This window comes from Columba livia, chromosome 5 (assembly GCF_036013475.1).
Source record: "Columba livia isolate bColLiv1 breed racing homer chromosome 5, bColLiv1.pat.W.v2, whole genome shotgun sequence".
Classification (NCBI taxonomy): Eukaryota; Metazoa; Chordata; class Aves; order Columbiformes; family Columbidae; genus Columba; species Columba livia.
The window spans coordinates 62,722,774-62,745,231 of NC_088606.1; the positions used below are offsets into that span (position 1 = coordinate 62,722,774).

At 37.4% G+C, this 22,458-nt stretch overlaps 1 protein-coding gene across 11 annotated transcripts in view; it reads right to left on the reverse strand.

The window, feature by feature from the left end:
* Nucleotides 1-22,458, reverse strand: part of METTL15 (methyltransferase 15, mitochondrial 12S rRNA N4-cytidine) — an 85,793-nt gene that overhangs the window by 51,005 nt on the left and 12,330 nt on the right. For all 11 annotated transcript variants that reach the window (XM_065065454.1, XM_065065458.1, XM_065065450.1 and 8 more), the window contains exon 3: nt 2,154-2,290. In XM_065065454.1, the coding sequence (XP_064921526.1) occupies nt 2,154-2,290 (137 nt within the window). The remainder of the gene's footprint in view (nt 1-2,153; nt 2,291-22,458) is intronic.

Sequence of the window (22,458 nt, forward strand, 5' to 3'; positions counted from 1 at the left end):
GCATTACATCAGCTGTAATGCTATATTGATTATAAAGCTCGTCTTTTCACAGACATAAGCGAGCAGAGAATCAACAATGTCAATCATTGGCAGAACAACATCCAGCACTTGTGAAATCTCTTCATCTATCTGGAAAATAAACTCCATTCACACCCAGTTTTGCATATGACACTTCACAGATAAACATATATTGAGTCAGAGAACCGTTTGTTATCTTAACTTGTGTGAATGTTTCTTAAAATTATTACATATAAGATTAGCTTTAATTTGGACTTTATATATATTTTTTTCTATGACACAAAGAACAGAAGACTCTACAAGCCTCATGATATCTGGTGGAACGTGTCTGCAGGCTTTGATTGAAAGTAGCTGGAATTTACTTGCCGATATTCTCCACGCAATTCTGTCAAAAAGAGCATTCCCTGGAGAAATAACAGTTGAGAGGGGAATTCCACAAGTGTAGAAGTATAGACTGCATGTCACTTCAGCCCAAAAAGAACTAAAAATTTAGAGAAATATATCTAAGTGGTCTCAGAGAGCAGGATGACTGGAAGCTCAGCTATGCTGTCTGGTCACACACCTGCATTTCTCCCCGCTGGGCCTCTGACAATGGCACTTGAAGAAAGGAATGCACAGTTTAGCCTTTTCTTTTAGAAAAGATGAGGAATACCTTCTGCAGCGCTTGAACAGAACTGCTGTCTTAACATTCACTTTTATGTGGGGAAACATGACTGAACGACCTGGTTTTTCTTCATCCATCTCCTCCAGTTTTGTTGGAATTGGAAAGATCTGCTTTTTCTCAGGTAAAAAGTCTTTGGGAATAAATACTCTAACGTTTTCAACCTGACAGTAAGTGACCCCTCCTTCCTACTTCCCCTAAATTTCCCAATTATTGATTATTTCATCTTATTTAATTTCGTATCTACATATTTTTAATTATTGGTTAAATTTAAACCATAGCACTTTCTGAAAAGCTCATGTTCAACTCTACATATTGCACACTTGTGCATGAATGTACCCACACTCACAGAATCACAGAATGTCAGGGGTTGGAAGGGACCTTGAAAGCTCATCCAGTGCAATCCCCCCATGGAGCAGGAACACCCAGATGAGGTTACACAGGAAGGTGTCCAGGCGGGTTTGAATGTCTGCAGAGTAGGAGACTCCACAACCCCCTGGGCAGCCTGTTCCAGTGTCTGTCACCCTCACTGAGAAGTTGTTTCTTCTCCAATTTAAGTGGAACCTCTTGTGTTCCAGTTTGAACCGATTGCCCCTTGTCCTATCATTGGTTGTCACCAAGAAGAGCCTGGCTCCATCCTCCTGACACTCACCCTTTATATGTCTGTAAACATTAATAAGGTCACCCCTCAGTCTTCTCTTCTCCAAGCTCCAGAGCCCCAGCTCCCTCAGCCTTTCCTCACACGGGAGATGCTCCACTCCCTTCATCATCTTCGTTGCCCTAACTCTAACTGGACTGTTTACTGAATGAAGGAACAAGAACTTTGTGTAACAAACCTAAAAACTTGCATTTAGCAATTGTTCATTACGCAAATTCAGTACTCCGTTTAAAAAGAAAACGGAAGCATGAGCTTTACACAGAAACAGTAGCTTATTAAATTGTTTCTGAAGCCTGTGTCAAATATTTAGCAAACCTAATGCTGAATTACAATTAGTTTTAGTTGCTTTTTTTGTTGTTGGGGTTTTTTAAATTATTCATAAGCCATATTTAAATTAACTCATTATTTAATTTAAAAGGGTACTTTTCCATCCTTTTGTGAACTATTTACCACAAAGTATATGTTTTTGTACAGCTCTGCCATCAGAATCAGTTCAAGGCAAGCTGAGAACAGTCATCTTTTTAAAGTCAATTTTTTAAAATAAAATTGGCTACTTGACACACACTCAAAATTAACAGAGTACAGAATATGCCCTTGACTCTAAAAACCTCAGAAGAACTTGCATGCAAATACTCAGAAATAACTTGAATTTGATCTCCTATTTAACAGGTTAACTACAGAATGTAACACTATTCTACAATAAGACATTAAAAACTATATATTAAAACTATCAATATGTAATATATTGTGTATATAACACCACAGTATCATATCTAATATCTCAACCATATCTAAGACAAAAAGATGACAACTTACGGGTATGATTCTGAAAGCTGCTGGGCTATTTTATAAGCCGTGGGGTCCCTGTCCAGTGCATATACTGTGATGTCTCTGCTTTTCTCCAGCAGAGCTGTCGTGTGGCCTCCGGCTCCAAATGTCATATCCAGGAAACACTGTTGAGTCAAAAAAGCCAAAACCATTACCTTAGAATAGAGAAGTGATAAACCAATTGTTAATTTAAAGCTTCTTTTGCTAATCATAAAATAGTTTAGGTTGGAAGGGACCTTCACATGTCACCTAGTCCAACCCCCAGCTGGAAGAAAATATACCATTCAATACAGTCACAACGGCTTTTTGGGAATATTTGCCTATTTTAAGGAGAATTGCAATCATGTCAGAGTAACCTTTTGATGGGTCGTGACCTCCCACCACCAATCCTTCCAGAACAAAAGGAGAATCATTCGGTACAACCAACGGCAGCTTCATCACATTCATACTCTTCCCACTTCTTTACATTCTGAGTTTAGTGGAAAGCCTCTTGTTTGGCTGCTTTGTTTGGACTTGCTCAACTTGAGGCACAAAAAGATATACAGGACACGAGGGCACAGGAAGCAAGAGGCATCACCTACTACGTAAGAATGCATCTAAAAGGAAGGCAGAGATCAAACTGTGACAGCAGCACAGGCACATATATCCTGACTAGGACTAACCTAACAAGAACTAAGTTTACGTTTTCAAGAGACATTACCATAGATTTTGGGTTTGCTGTGCAAGGACAAAACTATGTATTTAGGTTACTAAGATACACTGAAGCCGAATCCTGCTGTATCTTCTCTACTATCATTCCATGGGTTAATTAGATGCAGAGTAGCATAGGAACAGCCACCTTAATAGCAATCCCATTTCAGTTGCTGATGTGATATACTCTACGGGCTTAAGTTACATCTTTTGCTACACAACATGTATTTCCTTTATTTTTTCGTCACTTATCAAACACTTTTTGGATATAAAACAGTTTTTGAAAACACTTATCGGCATAATCACATTCAATACAAATTTATGTGAAATGAACTTATTTACAGAAATTATACACTCCAAAGCCAAGCACCTTTTAAGGGAAATTTTGTAACTTATCCATGGAAAGAATTAAGAATCAACCACAAAGTCCCTTAGGATAAAAATGGAAATTCAAAAGCAATGAAGAACAGATTGAAAAAAGACCCAAACATTTTTCTAGATACATTTCATAGAAAGCAAAGACTTCTAATGGAAATCCCCTAATAATAAAACTGACTATTTATGAAACTAATAATCCAGTTCTACTGTGGCTACAAGTTAGTGAAAACTATGATCCTACATGATCTTATGGTTGTCATGATTTTAATTCCTTTGCATTAGTTCAGAATCCATGCAAGCATTCCCTGGGAATAAACACATGCTCACCAAATTATTTTGCTCTTTCTGAAAACCAAAAGCACCACCACACAAACAAACCCAAACCAACCAAACAACAGTAGAGAACCGCACCATGGGCTATACGTTGGGAGCACTACAGAAAACAGGATACAGCTTTGATTCAAGCAGAAGTGACTGCAGGACTGAACACACAGTGCTGGATAAAATACTGTATCACCAACATTAATAGAACAGGCTAAAGCATTTTAGGCATCCTAGTAAACCTACTGAAGGCTACGTTAAGGACATTTATGCCTAACTTTTTAAGGTAAATAAGACCTTCCATGGATAATCTTTGAACTACATCGCTACACATGCCTAAACTAGCAAACAAGAGCTCACACGGATGCCTCAATCTACCAGCTCTACTCAAAAGCAGCATTTTGTGTGTAGAACTTAAAAAAAAGTAATCTTAAATTATCAAATACAACTATTTTATTTGAAACAGCTATTTTGATCAGATTTGAAATTAACCACTATACTGCTTCATAATTCGCTTTTTATATAATCCATTCATCTTTCACTCCTGAAATAACACAAGGATGCTTCATTTTTCCTTCCTCTTTCTGTCTTGCCCAGTAGTTTTTAATCGAATAAAATTAAATGACATTTTATCCTCCTGGTCCTATAAATACCAGAAAAGATTATTACATGAATTCCTCCTCCAGTGACTCACCATTCCATTGGTAAGTTATGATAGCCCTATCAGAGTTCCCCTCAGGAATTTTATAATCGGTTTGTGACCATACGTTTTAGAAACCATTTCGCTCTTTCATGACATAGAGATAGTAACAAACAAAAAACTTTATAGTCTTCATTTTACAACTGGCTCTAAGATAGTTACATAGATACAAAGAGCTCATCATCCTCATTTTTGTATACAAGACTTTTCACTGACAAGCTATCTCCTAATAAATACCTGTTAAGCACTTCATTTTACTTTGACTGAAGTAATCTGTAATTCCGCTTATGATTATATTCTACATCTAATAAAGTTTACTCCACAATACCTGATAGCCTTTCCAAATGTTTTTCCTTTGCTGTGTAACAAAGTGCGATTGCAGAACTGCTGTAAAATGGAAACTCAAACATGACAAACACAAATTGAAGCTACACGAGACTTATTTTAAAAGCATGTAAAATACAAGTTTTCTCACTAGTTCCAATAACTTCTAGTCTCTGCTTTCTTTGAGGAAAGAACTTTGTCATGTTCTGAAAGTCATTCGCTCCTTTAGATGTACAACTTTGTTTTCTGCTTCTAACCTTAATTGTTTCAAGCACTTCATGGACAGTCTCAAATTTACTTTGGTAAATTGTACAAAATATCCAAGACATACCAAGTCGGAACAAAGCACATTAAGTCCTATGGCAAGCAGTCTTCTATCCCAGATATCAGTTCTTCATGAGCAATCTCTCTTTTCCACCACTGACCACATGGCCAACTGGGTTTCACCTTGTTCACACTTAACGGTACCAAAAGATCATTATTATCCTACAATTAACTAGTACAGATAAGGCATTCTCCACTGCTCTTTCCAACAGATAACATGAATTTCCTCTTTCACTCCTTGGCTTTTTTGTATGAAAAAAGATAATGTATCCTCCATTGATAATTACCATCTTCTCTGGCTTCAGGAAGTGTTATCACCTGAACCATCTTAATGCCAAATTCACTGATAAAAAATAAAACAGAAAAAAATATAACTCTCAAATCAACCTTCCTAGGAAAATAACAGTTCCTTTCTCCAGCCCCGTTTCACAATTCCTCTCAAGAAACAACTGCACAATTATTCCCCCTCTATGTTCTTGTATTATATTGTTGGCATTTTTCCCTTCTTGTCTGAAGAAATTTTGCTTTAAGTGGCAGTCAGTCAAGTGTAGCAGGATAATGTACTGAGCAGCACATTTCGCAGTACTCTTAGGAATACATTTGCTGGAGAATCCTCCTCACAAATTAAATGCCCATAAGGCCCATCAGACACAGCAGGAGCGAATCACTCAGAAGATAAAGACAACTGCCATGGTGTCAGTCAAACAGAACGGCAGCTCAGTCATGGAAATACAAACTGATGTTACATATATTGCAATGCAGAACCTCTATACAATACAGAACTAACTTTGCCATTTGCAAAACACATATCACAGATGGTTTGGATTTAGTTCTAATAGAAAAATGTCACCTCTTTTAGCTAATAGGAAGGACATACTTCTTGATGTGTAAAAAGCCAAGAGTAGTGCTGTTTTCAGAAAACAATATGAATGCAAAGCTTAAATATGAGTAGGAGAAATACTAACTTGGAAAAAATCATACAATCATTTTGGTTGGAAGACACTCTCAGGATCATCGAGTCCAACCATAACCTAACTCTGGCAATAAACCGTGTCCCTTAGAACCTCATCTAAACATCTTTTAAACCCCTCCAAGGATGGTGACTCCACCACTACACTGGGCAGCCTGTTCCAATGCCTGACAACCCCTTCCGGGAAGAATTTTTTCCTAATATCCAATCTAAACATCCCCTGGTGTAACTTGAGGCCATTTTCTCTTGTCCTATCACTTGCTACTTGTGAGAAGAGACCAACCCCCTCCAACCTCCTTTCAGGTAGCTGTAGACAGCGATAAGGTCTCCCCTCAGCCTCCTGTTCTCCAGGCTGAACAGCCTCAGTTCCCTCAGCCGCTCCTCATCACACTTGTGCTCCAGCCCCTCACCAGCTTCGTTGCTTCCTCTGCACTCTCTCCAGCACCTCAGTGTCCTTCTTATGATGAGGGGCCAAAAACTGAACACAGGATTCAAGGTGGGTCCTCACCAGTGCCGAGCACAGTGGCACAATCACTTCTCTAGTCCTGCTGGCCACGCTATTCCTGATACAAGCCGGAATGCTGGTGACCTTTTTGGCCACCTGGGCACACTGCTGGCTCATAGACCCTTTGCCAGTACCATATAAATATTATATATTTATATAATATTTTACCAGTGATACATGCCTGCTGGAAGTCTTTCCACCTAAAACTGGGATTCACAAACCAAAAACTAGAATCATGGAACTTCCTTGTGGAAGGTAGAGAAAGGAAATACATCCACAGTCCCTGCTGCTGCAGCTGGGAACACAGCCCCAGTCCCAACAGCCCCGTGCCTTCCATGTTCCATCTTCCAGAATAAAAATCAGGAGTTGGAAACAATAATTATGAAATTAGTACCTTTTTAGTGCTTGCTTATTGGTTTTTAAAAGTAAATGGCACTCTATTAAACATTTACAGGCTTGAATACCAGAAAATTGATGTATTTGAAACAAACTTCACAAAGAAAAAGGGAAAAACAACTACCCAGCATCCAAGCCATGCTCATGAGAAGAAAATGCCTGATATCTCCTGCTTGAAGAAAGAAGAAGAAAAATAAAATGGAAAAAGACTCTTGCATGCAATTGAGACAAACATCAACATAACAATGATTTTTCTTGACCTATTTTATACTGGATATTCTAAGAAAAATAAGTTCACAAAAATAAAAGTTTATGTGATGAGACCAATGACATATTTGTCAGATACTAAAGCCACCATCCACTAGTGTATTCCAAGCCAATCACAACCAGGTCACAGCGCTTCTCTTTGCTTTCACTCATCTTTCTTAGTGGGATGATAAGCCAACATTTGCCACAATAATACAACTTCCATATTTGAAACTGAGCGCTCGTGATTTCTTGTAAATGCAAAGAAGGTCAAACTACTTGTTTTGTATTTTGTGTGCTTGTATTTTGAACTGAAACACTTGTTAAGGCTAACAATAAATATTTATAACTGTATTACCAGGTACTGCTGGTAGGTATCTAAGTACTTACTCTTATTTTATTTGTATCTATTCAATCACTTTGTGAAAAAAAAAATCCCAGAGACAGAAAAGTAATATCATAAACAAAATAATCAACACACTGCAAGACAGTTTTTGCCTCTCCATTCTCCTGGTGTTTCTATGATGAGTCATGTTCTCTAAACTTCTTGTCTGAGTTTCCTTGTTATTCACAACAGGAATTGTTCATTGTCACAACACAACTTGTTTTCCACTGCTTTATTTTTCAAATATCAGCTCTCACCCTATTAAAGTATAAATATATCTGTCCTCTTGTTCAAACATCTTGAATTTGCCACAGCTTACCATTTTAATACACTGAACTATTTCATATACACGTAAGGAGAATAACTTAATTAGGGTGAGGAGCAGTGACAAGGAATTCTATAGGAATCTTCTTCTAGCAGTGATTTTTTTCAAGGAATAGCTGATCTGCTCTATGCTTTTATTACTGCATTTTTCACAAATAGGAACTGTAAAGGTATGAACTACTATAGACCTTTCAAAAATACTTACTGGAGCAAATGCTTCTTGAATAAAGCACATAGACTATTGTTTGGGCACATATGTTAAGGTCCACAGTGGGAAAAGACAAAGTCTCTTCTCAGTTCCTTAGTCTTTTCCTTCCCTTTTGCAAAACTCAAAATCCACCAGCTCAAATTGAAAATCCATGCTCAGTGCTGGCCTTTGTTAATACCAACCTCACCGAACCTACAGTTTCAATAAACACAGACAGACAGAAAATTAATCTGAAGTACAAATCTAAAAAGTGACGCTAACAGGGAGGAAAAATATATTCACTACTGAAATTGTCCACCAACAGAAGGACATAAACAGAACATTGCTCCTGCCTTCTTTCTCCTAAGCATGCACAACTCAAGCTTACCATAAAGATTTCCATAAACTGGTGATTTTCAATCAAATTTTAGCAATGCAGATTATGCCACACAGTTCTCCAGAGATGATCACATTAAAAATGTTGTTTTGATATGCTGCACATAGTAACTGAAAAAGCAAGCTATTTTTCTGTAATTTATTTTTTTTTTACATTAAAAAAACTACCACCACAACCCATTTCTCCTAAACATTTACCATGTACTTAATGTTCGGACTTCTCACACCACCTGCCTTTAATCCACTTAATCTTTCCCACATGGACTGTGACCTTTCTCAAGGAAATTTTAAGATTAGTTTTTGCAAAGTACAGGAAAACATCTAACTTGAACCTCCAAGATGTTATTTGATGTACATGCAGAAAGACTTGATTCTGCAGCTCATCACTGTTGAAGCCACATATTGGAGCGGTTCGGATAGATCACGTTTGTGACCAAGACTAAAGGAAATGGAAAATGACATTTTGGGCTGTGTTTTCTTAACACACATTCTGAACAGCACAGGCCAGAAAGTGATAATAAGCAGCAGGAAGCTGATTTTTAATTTTGTGATAAAAGGCACTATTAAGGTATAACTTCGTCAGAGACAAAAAGTAATTTCAAATCTCTTTGCACAGAGTTTATTTCGGGTATTATTTGGCATTTTAAGTTATTCTTACAATTACTTCTGAACAAATTACGATGATCGTCATGTACAGCAAACAAAAGGAACTTTGAACTATTTCCCTTGGGTCACTGTGAACATATTTATGTAAGAATAAAAATGAAAAGTGTTTCTTTAAAAACTTACTTCAATTGACATTTTCAAAGAGAAAACCCAAACCTATTAATTGCAGTGCAATTGCAGAGTCACACATGGGTAAAGTCACCTAAAGAAGCTCAGTTACACAGAACAATCCAAAATGTCGGTGTTGACTTTGAAACATCTTATTATGGTAACAAACAATCTATTTAAGAGACACTAATGGAAGTAGGATCACTTTTCGTCTGAAAGACATATGGAGTCTTTTTCCTGTCAACTGAAGTTCAGGGCTGGACTCAATTTACAACTCTGATCAGAATAACATGCTTGAAAACCTACAACGTGTAGAAATTTCATGAATGTTCTTCTATCATTAGATAATAATTAACTAACTTTGTAGCATTACAAATAATACTTTTCGATAACAGTCCTTCTGCTAATTGTACCAGGATATAAAATAACTTAATGTAAAGATATGCTCAATTTGGTTTTGAGCATACTACAGTAATTAAAAAAAGAAACAAACCCCACAACCAAATCAAGAAGTGCACACACAAAAAACCAACCCAAAACCCATGGCATTCTCTAGAAGACAAAACAACATGAAAAATATTGCTCACCTCTGGCTGAAGTGTAAATACAAAATCATTAATTGTACACAGCTACCAATTCAACAACATTACGCATGAAATTTGTTACGAAGAGTAACTTACCTCCAACATCAAAAAATCTACTCATACCAACTCTTTAAATAGTTTTCTCTTGGTAGTATTATTTCATAGAACATTCCCTACTGATTAAGAAATGGATATTTCAAGAAAAGGTACACATTTTCAAATACATTTCAAATCTATTATTCTTTCATAAGAGGAAGTCAAAATGCAGTGATCTGAGAATAATCTCCCATTTGTTTTTAACATTATTCATACAATAAGCTTATTAACATTTTTTCCAATAACCAACTCTGCAAGGTCTCTTTATCGCCATCTGAGCTACTCCTTGATTTCATTCTTTGTAGCTCATATCAGAACATATTAAAATAGGCTTCTGAAACAGCATCCAAAGGTGAAAGATTTAATTAGATACTCAGGAACCCAAAGTAGCATGGCGTTTGTGATCTCTTAGCAAAGGTTAACCCCCAAACATCATGACATAATGCTTTCTATGAAATATATAACAGAAGGCCCATTTCAAAAGTAAGTTTTAAGGAAAAAAACCCAACAAACTCAACCATAATCTTCCATATACTCCCTACCTGGACAAATCTACACCACTACGGTGTTGGATAAAACTGACTCTGAACAATGTGATCATGTAATTGAAGTCTTTGTCACAGCACATATTCAGAAAACACCAAAACATTTGTCCTGCCACCTTGGTCTTTTCATTTTTCATTTCCAATTATTTCCATTGTGCAAAATTCAAGTGCTTTTGGGTGGTTTTTATTTTTAGCACAAACATTCATTCTCCATTGAGTTGGGCAGAGGGAAATCAATATGATTAACAGAATTAATTCTGTTATTTAGGATACCAAAGCTCAGCTGACTTGCAAATGAAACATATTATATACTCCATAGCTTTTCACTTCTTAAAAAATAAAAATGTTTGTAAGGCAAGATCACAGAATCACAGAATCGACTGGGTTGGAAAAGACCTCAGAGATCATCAAGTCCAACCCTTGGTCCAACTCCAGTCCATTGACTAGATCATGGCACTAAGTGCCATGTCCAATCTCAGTTTAAAAACCTCCAGGGACGGCGAGTCCAGCACCTCCCTGGGCAGCCATTCCAATGCCTGACCACTCTTTCTGCAAAGAATTGCTTTCTAATATCCAGCCTAAATTTCCCCTGGCAGAGTTTAAGCCCATGCCCCCTTGTCCTATTGCTAACTGCCTGGGAGAAGAGACCAATCCCCACCTGGCTAGAACTTCCCTTCAGGTAGTTCTAGAGAGTGATGAGCTCACCTCTAAGCCTCCTCTTCTCCAGACTAAACAAGCCCAGGACCCCCAAGATGAGGCTATTCATATTTCTTACTCAACAGGTTTAATATACAACATTGTTCTCCAGCTCCACTTTGTTACCTGCTTTAAGAGCTGTTCAGTAAAACATGACATCCTACCAGTTTTCTTTTTGACACCGGTGAACCCAGGCTACTTGGCTTCAGCTCTAGGACCAGCATTTCTTTGAAAATGTCAGACCTGCCAACTCTTTGCTTCCTGCTCAGGATATGAACAGCTCAGTGCAAGGCTGGAACAGGACATGGTGCAGTTACCAAACGCAGCCTGTAATTTGGAAGCTTTTCTGTTTGCAGATGGTCGGGTTGATGAGTAGAACAGATCATTAGAAGAAGAGTTTGAGCAACTGTACAACAGAATTACACCCTTACAACACCACTTCATGTTAATCTATCAAAGAGCATTTGTTTCCCTAACATCAATCTGTCAAACGCCACGCTGATCATGCCTTCTTTAGATGCTGCAAGAAGGTAGACGAGCTGTTATTAAAAGGGATGCTCTACTCAGAAGCACAGAGCACGCAGAGAATGTGCTGTCAAGGCATTGTCTGGAGCAACAGAACATTGTGCTGTAGACCAGCACACCCTAAAAGCCAATTAATTCTGCTATCTCCAGACCTCGGTTGATGTCCCATATCTTGCACTAGCTGCTAATTATATCTGCTAATATTGTGACTTATTAAAAGATTGGGCATACCACGATATTATGCTCTTTTTGCCTATGTCATATTTTTGTATCATGTTGGTCAACCAGACCTTGTTCCAGTCATTTGAAGATTTACTAATATGCAAACAAATGGATGTATCCACATAAATGAATGTGGATAGAGAGATAAGTTAACATGCTTTAAAACAGTGTTCTGGGATTAGACCATCAGCCTTGTTTATAATGCGTTTTAGAAAGATAGGCAACTGTGCTGGCTCCAATTCTTGCTTTATATCACAGCAATATTTGCAGTATGGCCACAACAGTATTAGTAAAAGTTATCCTTACAATCCATGAATGCAGTTACTGCTAAACAGAGGCAAGTTTTGGTACACCCAAGTCTTACAGCTGATAATGTTAAATCAGTAAAAATATTTTCTGCAAATCACTTGGTTCCAACATATTTCAGTGTCTTTTCTAGAAATCTTACATTACTTTTAGCAGAAATAATCTCCACCTGAAGACAAAAAAAGATCAAGTGTGAAGTGGTAAGAGAAGATACACTGCTATTGAGAATGCAGGTTACATTAGTCATCTTTTCATTAAATAAATACAATCATTTTGGACCATAATAGAATTCAGTCATGCATTTTTGAAATACTAAAAATTATTCTCAAATAATTAATACAATTTTTTGTTTTACATTAAAATATCTCAAAATTATTAACAATGACCGATTTTTTAAAAAATACTTTTGTAATTTTATAGCATGTTTTACAGCAACTGTTTTCCGTATTGTCAAAAATCCTTATGGAGTTACTTAGAAAGCGAGTGACTGTCTTAGTGTAGCTAAACACAGTCACTCTAAAACAAGCAACAAACACATAATACGTTTCTCAGTAATTAGAAATGCAGCACTACTAAACTTCATAGAGCAGGGAAGATTTAATGACCTCCAATACACCGTAATTGGAGATGCTCATATTCTCATCTAGTATGCAGGTACAATACACTAATACATAATTAAAGAACAGGCAGTTACTGATTTATATTTATGTGAGATCAGCTTTACAAAAAGGAACATACTTCAGACTCACGGGCAATTAAAACCAGATTAATTTCCTACCACAAATATGAGTTCAAACTCCTAGTGAGAACAGCATGACTTATCATTTACTTTAATACTCTTTATTACCTTAATACAGCAATCAAAACATAATACAGACCCTGAGAATCATCCTGTCATTCACCACTGGCAAAAATAATGACCATAAAAACCTTGCAGAACTATACAGCTTGTCACATAATTCATTGATTACAGAAGGCACCTACTCTGCCCTTCAGAGCACATAATCAAACACCAGGAACTTCCAACCTCTTGTGGAAAGACTGCAGCTCATTCAACAGGGCTGCAACAAGTCTCAATCAGCAACATGTAATTATAGCAATAAAACACATTTGAAGTGTCTGCAGTGTTGACATAAGTCACTGAAAAGAACATATATCCACAATCTGTAGTCTGAACAAGTGCTCCTTTACATGCTTTTTAAGGCAAAACCATTTTCCATTGTATTACCTGTGTATTTCAATATAACATGCAAGGCTGGAAAGCATACAATGCATACAATGGCATGACTAATTTAAGCAATTATTTTGAGGTGGGTATTATTTTTTTTTAAAAAGGCGCTCAGCTATTACAAAGATAATAAAGAAGCACTTTAAAAACATAATGCATTATATTTTACAATGAAGCTATTCAACTAATTGCTTGCATTTCAACACGACAGCGTAGAAACCATCCCAAGTCAAAAGATGGAAAGCAGCAGCCCAAACTCTTCACTTAATTCTGACAATATTCTGTTTATGGAGTAAGTCCTACCTGTGGCAGCATGTTACAAAACAAGGAGCTGATTTGGCTCATCTCTGTTAGTTCTTACTGGCTGAGATGAGCAGCAGAGAGACTATGTCTAACTTAATTACACAGATTAGATACACACAGTAGTTACATCAACCAGTTCCAACAGAGAATTAGTTTAAAACACAACAAACAGGAGCAATGCTACTTAACATGTTAATGTCTGGGTTAAAAAAACCACCTGTTTTTAAAAAAAAAAACCCTACAAAGACACAGGAAATAAGACAGTTTTTATCACAAGAAGAAAGTGTAAATGCAGAATACCTTCTTGCCACCCTTTGTTTATGACTTATTGCCTGCAAACAAATTGTTTTACTCAGCTATAATAATGCTTGGATGCCATGATTAGAGGCCAAAGGAATTACCATTAGCAAAACTCATTTGCTTTATGAACTGTAAACACACATAACACAGCCCTTTTCAAAGGAACTTATTATCTATCTTAAGATAAAAGGAAACAAATGAGTGTGACAGTGTAGGAAAGACCATACAGATAACAGTAACAATTCCATGTAATTACACAGATTAGTAGTCATCTCCCTCGGAGCAAAGCAATTAAACACGTGTTTATCTTCAGATGTAGTTTCATTTACCTCCAAAAGACTATTCATAGATTTAATGTTCTGAACATGCCTAGAGTGTTTAGCTGCCTGGGAATCAACACGCACAACTAGATGGGTCTGTCAGATTCATGGTTGTTAGCTTTAGCTTGCATTTCCATCCCAAAGGTAATTGCACAAGAAGAACAATTAAAAAGCAATTATAAGTTTGAATCTTCCACGAGCAGAATCTGAGCCACCAAAACATCTTTTTGGATGTAGCTCTCAACACAGCGCTGCTGAGCTCCTCCAGACACAAACACAAAACTCCCCTTTCCTACTGCCTGCTCTTGCACCTCCAAGTTTGCACAGTCCTGTATTCAACTTGATCGTCACTTCGCTGGTACTGTGACACCCCAGGCACATGCTGGGATGTGAAACTATCTGAAGAGTGTTTCCCCAAGCTGTATCCATCTGCAGGTATTTCATCACACCCTTCTTCCTTTCACTCTTCTGAGAAAAACTGGTTTGACATTTTATATTTATTGTATCAGCTTTATCATGATAAAACTAGTTTACAACTAACAGTTCAAGTCTGGAACGATTTGAAAGTAATCAATTTCCTTTGTTCCACTTGTCACATCCTAAAGCATAGACTCATAAGACTAAATAAATAAAATCATCGCCAAGTACATGTTAATTACCCGTTAACCAGCTACATATTTTCAGAGAGAACAGAAGGGTCAAATCCCTCTACTGCTTCAAGAAAAGCGCAGTCGTAGCCCCATCCTGTAGCAGCCACAATACGGCTCATGTATCATCAGAGAATAAACATGTATGTTTCCCAAAACTCTATCTTAGCAACAATTACTCTTATTCCATCTTCACAGCACACAGTGAGGTAATATTGTTTTGGAGAAGCCTAAATAAACACAAGGAGAGAATGCGAAAGGTAGGGACTCATTCTTTAAATGCGAATATACCACTTAGCTTCCCTTATTTGTTCTTTACCTAGAAAAGTGCTGCACTTGGGTACATTTCTGATCTGAACACAACACCCTGGAAAGATGGAATCTGTTCCAACACCACAGACCACGCAGGTCAGGACTGGACAGAAGCAGAAACCTCTAGAAATCCCAACTGTTAAGTAAGAAAGGTTTTTCCAACAGCAATCAAATGCACAGCTCAGCATCCAGGCCATGAATACAGCAAACAACGGTGAAGATATAATGACAGTTACTGTAACAACTGGATGATTTGATAACTGGTTATTTTCTCCATTGTATACCAATACCCCAATTTTTTTCACGACACTCGGCAGTGATTCGCTCAGTGTGGTCTAATCCATATCAGACATTCAACTGCTCAAATAGAAGTAAAAATTTGTTCACTTAATGAAATCTTACATAACTCTTTATGCTATTAAGCTTATTTTAAGCTGGGAGGATTCTTCTCTTTTAAATATGCACTATAGTCACAAACCATCCTCATTTGGGCTGACGCACCCAGTTACTCTGCCTATGCAAGCAAGATGCAAGCTAGAGCACATAAGAGGTGTTGCTCGCCAATCTCAATTTGTCTTCCATTTTCTTCCAAAGAGTGGAATTACTCAATAGTAATACCTACTCCAAATACCACAGGTGTGCCATCACCCTAAAAATTGCTACATGGAAGAGTTAAATAGCTTAATGCAAACTGCAGCCCCATTATTTCCTCTCTGTCCAAGTCTATGATGAATCATCCACTACCTGGTATGCGTTATTCAACGAAGTAGTAAGACAACAACACACCAGAGTTCCAGGGGAGGGCGACAGCAGAACTCAGAACTACCAACATCTCAGAAATCGGGACCAAAGTTCATGCAAAAAAAAAAAAAAGCAAAGTCAAGTGCTATTGGTAAAATAGAAGGAGCGGGGATGGAGAACAAAAAAAATCCCATTGAATAAGTGTAAAGGAAAATTAGAACTTTAATAAAGGTTCCTTGACCAAAGCCCATCAAACTCAAATAGCTCAGCTGGATGAGTTTTTCTAAAAGCAATGCAAAAGACAGATGTTTGTCACTACACTACAGAGTCATGACTGTCAATTTATACATTAAATCTATTTTCCATTTAAAATGTGTATGTCTGCTTTTCCTATCAGTGTCATATATATCAGTATAATATATATCAGTATATATATATATATATCATATATATCAGTATCAGTATAATATTTTCAAACTTAGTTTGATATGGTAACTAATAACTGTGAGCTCTATCTCCTAAAATAACAGCATGGATATATATTTCTTGTGATTTTTTTCTGTTTTACACAACTTTTGATACTTGCTTAAAATAATTGTATGGTTCATTTTGATAGTTTGCTCCTTGTATTCCACTCTTCTGCTTTTAACACTTACATATTTTAATATACTACTCAAACAGAACAATCCTAATCTGAGCAATCAGACTTGCTGAGAAAAAAACCTAAAACACTTCAGAAAATTATTTACAAAACCATAAAAAACACAGGGCTAAAAATATTATTTTAACTATTATAGCCTCTAGAATTATTCTAAAATTGGTAGCTTAATTGTTTCATGCCTCAGTAGGTGTTGAAATTTATCTCCTGGGTTTTCTAAATGCCAATGACATCAGGTTCTGAGCACTTACTCTTGCACACATGAGTCAGGTCAACAAGACAGAATTTTTGCATAACATTTGCTGAAATGAAGTCTTAATTCTCTGATTGTTCTCTCTACCAGGGGCTAAGACACTAACAAATACTTCTAAGAGTGGTATTTCTGACACCATTTAATGATTTATATTGGGGGTTTAGTTGGTTTGCTTGTTTTTCCCCTTACCTGGAAGAATGAACTCATCTGATAGAAATGTTGCGCAACATTTTAAAAAGTAATCCATCCACCACAGCAAGGCAACACCATTGGCTGTACCATGCAATATGTCAATCTACACAGAATACAACCTCTAAATATTTTGCTTAAATATTCTATCAAGTTATGGAGGAAAAAAATATATCTATTACCACTATTTGTTATTTGCTTGTGTGATAAAGAAACCATTGTTCCACACAATTAAAAAGGCATGCCTTTATTAATTATTTCCCCTACTTAAGTAAATGAAAATCCCACTACTGGTAGCATGTTCCAGACTTCTGTACTGAGATGTAGAAATCTCATTAACAGGCCAGGAATCTCATTTCTTCATCTTCAGTACTTCAACTTAGAACAGATTCTGTCCAGCAATAAGGCAACACAAAGTCTGAAGTGCTAAAAACCAAAATGTATATGTACATTTGCATGTACAAATGTGGGAAACGGGATGTGGACAAATAGGAAACTATCACCACTTCATACTATAAGCAAGATTACATGAGCAACAATGCACCTCTCCAAGGAAGAGCCGTTAATACTCTACAAAAGAAGCACATCACACAACTTCATCACTGAAGATACTGCCACTACTGTCACCGTACGAACTAGAATATAATTCCCAAATCACTACGTTCAAAATCAAAGGCACAAGTCTCCACCACAGAAATATTTTCCTAAATCTCCTGCACAGAGCAAGAAATATTTAGCTGAAAGATTTTTATATGACTTTATGCTGTCTAGAAATTGGATCCCTCCAAGTCCAGGTTTGTTCTCCTCAGTGACCATAAGACAGGTGGAAGGTTTGCTTTAAGTCTTTGCTGCTTCTTTCAAATTGAAAAAAAAGATGCTTTGAAATATGCTGCATCTTTCTCTTCAAGGTTTTATTATATTGTTAGTTTCTAAAGTAAATATTATTTTGGCAACCACATTCAAAATATCTAAGCATCTTCGCAAACTGATGAGATAGAACAAATACCTACATGAAAAACAGCCATAAAGCTATTCAAAAATGTAGGGTTTTAAACCAGTTTAAATTATTTGCAAAACCAAATGAATAGATACTTTGATGGACAGTAAGTACAATTGGGGAAACAGGAAGAACTGCTAGAAAAGGAGAGGAACTGGATAAAAAAGTCAAGATAAAGACGACAAAGGAAAAATGTATAAAGGAAGAAAACCTATGGAAAGGAAGAGGGCTGAGAATGAACCGAATCAGTAACTGTCTCGCATTCCTAGGAGAAAGTCGATGTGAGGGAAATCTACAATCCAGAAAAACAAGAAAATCACATTCAAAGAACACATTTCAGAACTAACTGAATGATCATTTCAGGAGAGAACAGAACATCTTCCATCATTGCTGCTTTATATGAAACTGGGCTTAGATGAGGACAAGACAATAAGAAATGTGGAAAAGGAGTCCCTCAGGACACATCTCTCTGGTCCAATACAACATCCGAAGGCTCCAGCAATTTTCTGCGGAGGACTATTAACATTGCTTTTATACAGCTGTAGCAGATGGTATGATTCACTTATCTCAAAATACAAGAGCTCAGGGAACCTGATGATATTATCAGGCATCAAGTTAGAACAAATAAAAAAAGTGCCTTTCATGCAAATATTAAAACTATGGATATTATGTTGTGGGGAGAGGTCTAATACTTCACACATTTTTTTAGAGAGATCAATCAAACTTGAAATAAAGACCATGCCAGTGATATTACACGAACACAAGCCTCTGCTTTTTTTCCTTTCCCCACTCAAGGATGTCCTTAAACTATTGTCAGAGCATTAAAGGTAACAATAAGTAGGAAAACAATCATTCTTTAATCCCTCATTCTGCCAGGTTTCCATTAGCACCTGTTGGGCTCTGCCACAGACTGGACACCTGGTCAGGTATAATTCTGCTGTGATCCCGCTCTGTATCACTGAGGGGCTTGGGATTTAGCAAGATCTTTAGATCTAACGAGCTCAGGAGAGAGGAAAAACTGTTCAAGAGAACCAGAATATGTAATCAAAGCACCTTTTGCCTCCTCGAGTCTCTAGAGATTTCTTCATTACCCCAGCTTCAGTATTTATCACACATGGAAGCAGCACAGACCATTTCTGAAAGTTCAAAGATATCGTCTCAAAGGTTTTAAAAATAAGGCATTCAGTGGCAAGGAGAGCCATCATCCACTCCTCAATTCTCAGCTGGAGCAAGCAGAAGTCCTACACAAAGCCAGCAAGGTTTTTTTAAATCATGAAAATTATTCCTGTAAAAAATTAAACCTTGCTTTTCTCCCCAAATCCTGAGGTTGTTTTTCTTCCTTAATAAAAGACAGCTTCAAGATATGCCCTGTTCTCCCCTTCCTCCCATAGAGTTCTTTGCCTCCTCAAGCTGCATCATGGAAAGCAACACAAAGGAACTGAAGAACTGGAGGGAGAAAAGCTCCAACAATACTGGAAATCACTGCCATCATCTGGGGATGCTGGGCAGGCACTGGGACAGAGACAAGCCATTCGTTATTCTGAAATAGGGTACCAACACAAGATGAACATTAGAAATGACAACAACAACAACAACAAAGAAACCCCAAAAATGTAATCTGCAAGCCGACACAAAATGTATATTAATTTTGCAAGTTTAATTTTTAAGAAAATTTGCACGACGCTTACAAAAGATCTGGAAAAGTGAAAAGATATTCATCAGTGTTAATAGGACAGTTCTTAATGAGGAAAACTTTAAGAAATCCTCAAAGGACTCTAAGTATCTGTAAAACCACAGGCATAGTAAAGAGCATAATTACTGAATATGTGACCTAACAAGGAAAAAAAATGAAAGCGAGTACTATAAAAATCATTAAGAAGATAGTAAAAGATAATGGCAATGACAGGTCTATTCCAACAGAAGCAAGATCTTAAACCACACAAATTCTAACAGCAAAAAAACAATTAATGTAAGTTGCTAAAACCAAAATACTTCAGTGGGATGTCAATCAGTAACACAGAGCTGACAACTGTGCTTTAATTAAATTTGAGACTGTTACCAATTAGTTAGTCTAGAGCACTACAGGCTTCATGCTGCCTATGACTCAGTGCACTGACTCATCCACCAAAACTTTTCTTACAGAAGAACTATCCAGGCACCCACAAGGATGCAAGATCAAAAGGAAAATAGTTTCATTGACCTTCTTAGCAAAAGTCTTGTTTTAAATTTAGATGACCAAAAGTATACACTGGAACAACCTGCTCAAATAGGTTTATGAAGGAGAGAATTTCAAGAGTATTGTTTTAACTCCATTGCAGATAAACATCTCAGAAAAACAATATACAAGTAATGCTTTGTACGGTTTAGAGCTGAAGCAGCAGATTTTAAATTTGCTTTTTCATAACCTGCTCAAGTAGTACTATTTATTATTAATAAAATATCTAATATTTTTCATTTAAAGATCCTGTTTTCTGTCACTTAGAGTCCTGACCAATTTTAAGAACCTAAGGTTGAAAGTATTCTGTGCCAGAAGGTCTTTAGCTGATGGGCTGGGGGTGGGAAAGCGTCATCAGAAGTCCTCAACCATTTCCCTGTTCAGGAAAAAAACATGTTTGCTTAAGATGTTAAAATTATAACAATTCCACCATTGTACTAGGCAGGAATGATATTTTCAAGTTCTGAAATAAAAATAATGGGACTATAATCCTGGGTGATTCTTCTCATGGACTTCCAAACATGTTAGATTTAAAAGCAAGACTTCTCTCCCAGTTGTTCTTTGTGAATGCTCAGGCTATGATGGCTAAACCGCCAAGCACGGGATCTCAGGAAAGGAAAACTGTCTCTTGCTCTCTCAGATTCTGCCCTGATCCTGCTGATAAAGAGGGAGCAATCAAAGAGAAGAGGGGACAAGAGGCAGCCAGACACAGGACCAGACAAACATGAAAAATAACTTAGTTATATGTTAAGCCTGGAGCAAAGGGTGGAACAGGTAAGGCTCCTGAAGGTTAAAATGAGCAGGAATGTTGCAATTAAGAATCTTAAATGTTTTCCCCAGAAGTCACACTAGCTCCCACAAATCTCAGTATTTAATTTTTACCAACTGAAGAAGCCGTATCTTCACTGGGAACAGGAATACTTCATCTCCTTCTCACAGCAAAACCAGAGAATAACAGCCTACTAAAGCCTACTACTTAGGGCATGGTTTCACAAGATGTTAAATATTAGGAGGGGGGGAAAGGCAATTCTTCACTGTTTTCTCCTGTGCAAGTCTTCCTTCTTCTAGTCCATTCCTCCCAGCACAGGTGCCTACCAGGTGCTTCCATAAGCCAATTTAACTTACCTGTATGGCATAGGAAACAAATACAGAAGAAGCAGCTGTGCTTTTTTCTGCCAGCTTAGTGTGTTTAACTGATTTGCAGAACAGTCAGGGAGGGACAGGAGCATATGGAGATGTACAGGGAGCAGGGAAGCTGGACTTGCCACTTCAGTGGCAAAAAGACATTTCACGGTCTTATCTATTCAGCTTGACTCTTCCAGCAAACCTTGTAGGAATGAATCAATTGCTTTGAGCCTTTTCGAAAGCAAAGCACCACTGGAAATTGCGGTATCTAACACAGTAATTAAGAAAAGCACTCAGCTGACAGATGAACAGGGGAACCTCTGCCACACAGCTCTTGTGCCATTCTCAGGAGGTCACTACAAGCAGGTTGGGCACATTATTTGTTCTCATTTTTCTGGCTGTAAAAGTCAGGAACTCTAGATGTGCTTCCCAGACATGCTGTGGCCTCAACAACTGCAAGTGGATGTCACTCCAACATGTTTCAAAGCAATAAACCAAACAACTCAAAACATTAACCTCTTCCAAAAAGCAGGAAAAGGGGCATTTCTACTTGGGCATCCAAGAGATAATTTTGCTATTGATGCCTTTAAGTCCTACAAAGTAACAGTAATATAGGACAGCTGTAAAGATAAATTCTGTGTAATTAATTGGAATGAATGAATTTATCTATGAAGATCACATGTGGAGAACTCAAATGCTGTAGGGATATAAATCAAGAGAAAAAAAATGTGAATTTAAAGCAGAGTTTGAATAGGGAACAGCGTAAGATGTGTCCATGTACAAGAACAGAGCAAAATAACCAGCTTATTTGCCCAGCACCCTCTGGCTATGCCCATCACAGCAGGCCAGTGGAAGAAGGTTCTCAAAGGGCAGAACAAGCATTTTGTCAGAGACCTGACACATGTGCCCATGGGATTCACGGAGGCTGAATGTTTATTAACAGCTGGAACACAAGGAGCACTGTCAGAATCCATCTCCTGGCGCCGTCTGAAGAAACCCAGTTTGTGCACTGCAACAAGAACCATCTGCTTCAAGCTGGGACAATCAATACACCCTCTCAAAAGAAGGTTCTTTACTGAAAGAATGCTAATGCAGGTGAACTCTAATTTGT